Here is a 2,639-nt window from a genome sequence, read left to right on the forward strand (position 1 = left end):
TTTCTACCCTTTTAAGGCTCGCTTTCAACACTTTAGAGGCTCGCTTTCTACCCTTTAGAGCCTCGCTTTCTACCCTTTAGAGCCTCGCTTTCTACCCTTTTAAGGCTCGCTTTCAACACTTTATAGGCTCGCTTTCAACACTTTAGAGGCTCCCATTCAACACTTTAGAGGCTCGCTTTCGACACTTTAGAGGCTCGCTTTCAACACTTTAGAGGCTCGCTTCCAACACTATCGCTGCCCACTTTCAACACTTTAGAGGCTCGCTTTCTACCCTTTAGAGCCTCGCTTTCTACCCTTTTATGGCTCGCTTTCAACACTTTAGAGGCTCGCTTTCAACACTTTAGAGGCTCCCATTCAACACTTTAGAGGCTCGCTTTCGACACTTTAGAGGCTCGCTTTCGACACTTTAGAGGCTCGCTTCCAACACTATCGCTGCCCACTTTCTACACTTTTGAGGCTCGCTTTTGCTATTATAGAGGCTCACTTTCAACACTATTGCCGCTTGCTTTCTACACTTTCAAGGCTCGCTGTCAATACTATAGCCGCTGTCTTCCTACACTTACGAGGCTCGCCACTTTCAAAGCTCGCTTTAAACACTATCGCCGGTGGCTTCCTACACTTTCAAAGCTCGCTCCTTCCATTTTTATCATGATACGTTGCTTCCGACGGTCGCGTACAAATGTATGTTGTTTGTAACATGTATCTGTTCTTAAAGATTAATTTTTGAGGGCTTTTTCCTTTACTAAGTGGGTAGACATGAAACGGGTTGAGAGACGGGGGATGACGCGCAGCAAGGGGGACGCAGGTCGGATTCGAACCCGGGCCGCTGCGGGACTCAGCTAGAGGCCGCCCCCCATGTATGTGTTCTTCACTGCCACAGCTGCCGCAGTCTCAGTGTTGTTCATTCTCTGAAAGTGTTCATAATTATTCCTGCTTGGTTTGGTGTCCTCACAGAGCCTTTTATTCAGTCTGTTCTACTCCACAACTAACAGTTTTAGGTGCCGACAAAGAAGCAGAAGCAAAAGTGAAGCAAAAGCCCCCCCAGTCCCCCCAGTCCCCCCGTCCCTCTGTACCCTGTCGGAGCCGCTGGCTGCTCTGCTCTCTTTCTCCTTGTTGTTGATCTCGGGCATGTAGGCGCGACTCAGCAGGTTGTACCACTTGTTGCATCTCTCCTCCGAACAGCTGACATCAGCCAGGCTGATCTGGGCTCCCGCCTGGACAAGAGATCAAATTAAAAAAAAAAATGTAATAGGTAATAGCCCAATTTCAGCTGTATAAAATGCAGTGTTAACATCTGGAAAAAAAAGAAATCAATTTGTGATTCTGAATTTGTGAACACTGAAAAATAAAGGTGAAAATAAGTGGAAGAGTAAAATTCAGAGGCAAAAAAATTCAATGGCTTTTCATAACTTCCATAGGAGAGTTCTACTAACCAGACACTTTTCATGGCCTGACTTGCTAGTGTTGCAGACGTCGACCCTCAGTGTTTTCTGCCGCAATGCACTGTGGGATATCTGCATGCTGAACACCTCGTTGACGTCCACGACGTCGCTAGGCAGAGAGCCGCGCGTTCGGAAGAGGCAGCGCGTGGCTTCCACACAGGGCAGCACTGCCGAACGCACATACCTGCAGGATACGCAAGCGTTACAAGTTCAAGACCTTTATTTGTCCCCGAGGGGCAATTCATTTTGCTGCAGTAGCAAAGAAACTGACATACAGTACATGACAACAAAGACGACAACATCAATGACGTGAATACCGTGACGCTGTTTGGTCCCGGGTTATTATAGGAAACTAAAATAAGCAGTGAAGCATGTTTTTAGTCAACTAAAACTAGATAAAAACTAAAAGCTTTGACAAAAACTAAATCTAATGCTCAAAGTCTTGGTCTTGTCTTGGTCTCAACACCTAAAAGTCTTGACCTTGTCTCTGTGTCAACCTCTAAAAGTCTTGGAATGTCTCAGGCTCAATCCCTCAAAGTCTTGGTCTAGTCTCGGTGTCGACCTTTCAATGTCTTGGTCTTGTCTTGGTCTTAACACCTCAAAGTCTTGTCTTTGTCTTGATACACTCTGGTCATGGTGATGACTTGGTCTCGGTTTAGGTGGTCTTGATGAAACAACACTGCTCTCTAGTAAATCAAAGTAAAAGGACGTACATTTTCTGGTCAGCCGGCAGACAGAGGGCGCTGCAGTTGGACAGCTGCATGACATGGATGGTGAAACGCTGGTCTCTGGACTCGTAGCGGAAGCCGAGCTGCACCTGAGAGCAGCCCAGCGCCAACCTCTCCTCGTAGGAGGCGAGCGGGAGGTCTGCAGGGAGGCCGGGCCTGGAGGAAAACACAACCACACAGAGACGCACACCTCGGAGTGAAACATCAAGTAGGCCTGAAACCATTTCTACATCATTGTCTAATTCAGGGGAGGGGCTAGAAGGAGGGCACGGGGTGGCCTTTAGAACATGTGTAGTGTATTTGGTTTAAATGAAAACAAGTGAAAATAATGTAATGAAAGTGATGTTTTATTTCAAGGCACCATGACATGGTGCTTTTTGGATGCTTTCAAATAGGCCTTAGTGGTCCCCTAATACTGTATCTGAAGTCTCTTTATATAGACCTTAGTGGTCCCTAATACTGTATCTGA

The 2,639-nt window shown here is 46.6% G+C and overlaps 1 protein-coding gene across 1 annotated transcript in view; it reads right to left on the reverse strand.

Moving 5' to 3' along the window:
* wwc1 (WW and C2 domain containing 1) overlaps positions 1-2,639 on the reverse strand; it is a 54,773-nt gene that overhangs the window by 8,833 nt on the left and 43,301 nt on the right. The window contains exons 13-15 of the mRNA XM_034889998.1: positions 2,156-2,326; positions 1,434-1,626; positions 1,074-1,214 (exon numbers count right to left, since the gene is read on the reverse strand). Coding sequence (XP_034745889.1) covers positions 1,074-1,214; positions 1,434-1,626; positions 2,156-2,326 — 505 coding nt within the window. The remainder of the gene's footprint in view (positions 1-1,073; positions 1,215-1,433; positions 1,627-2,155; positions 2,327-2,639) is intronic.

Source organism: Etheostoma cragini, chromosome 13 (assembly GCF_013103735.1).
Source record: "Etheostoma cragini isolate CJK2018 chromosome 13, CSU_Ecrag_1.0, whole genome shotgun sequence".
Taxonomy (NCBI): Eukaryota; Metazoa; Chordata; class Actinopteri; order Perciformes; family Percidae; genus Etheostoma; species Etheostoma cragini.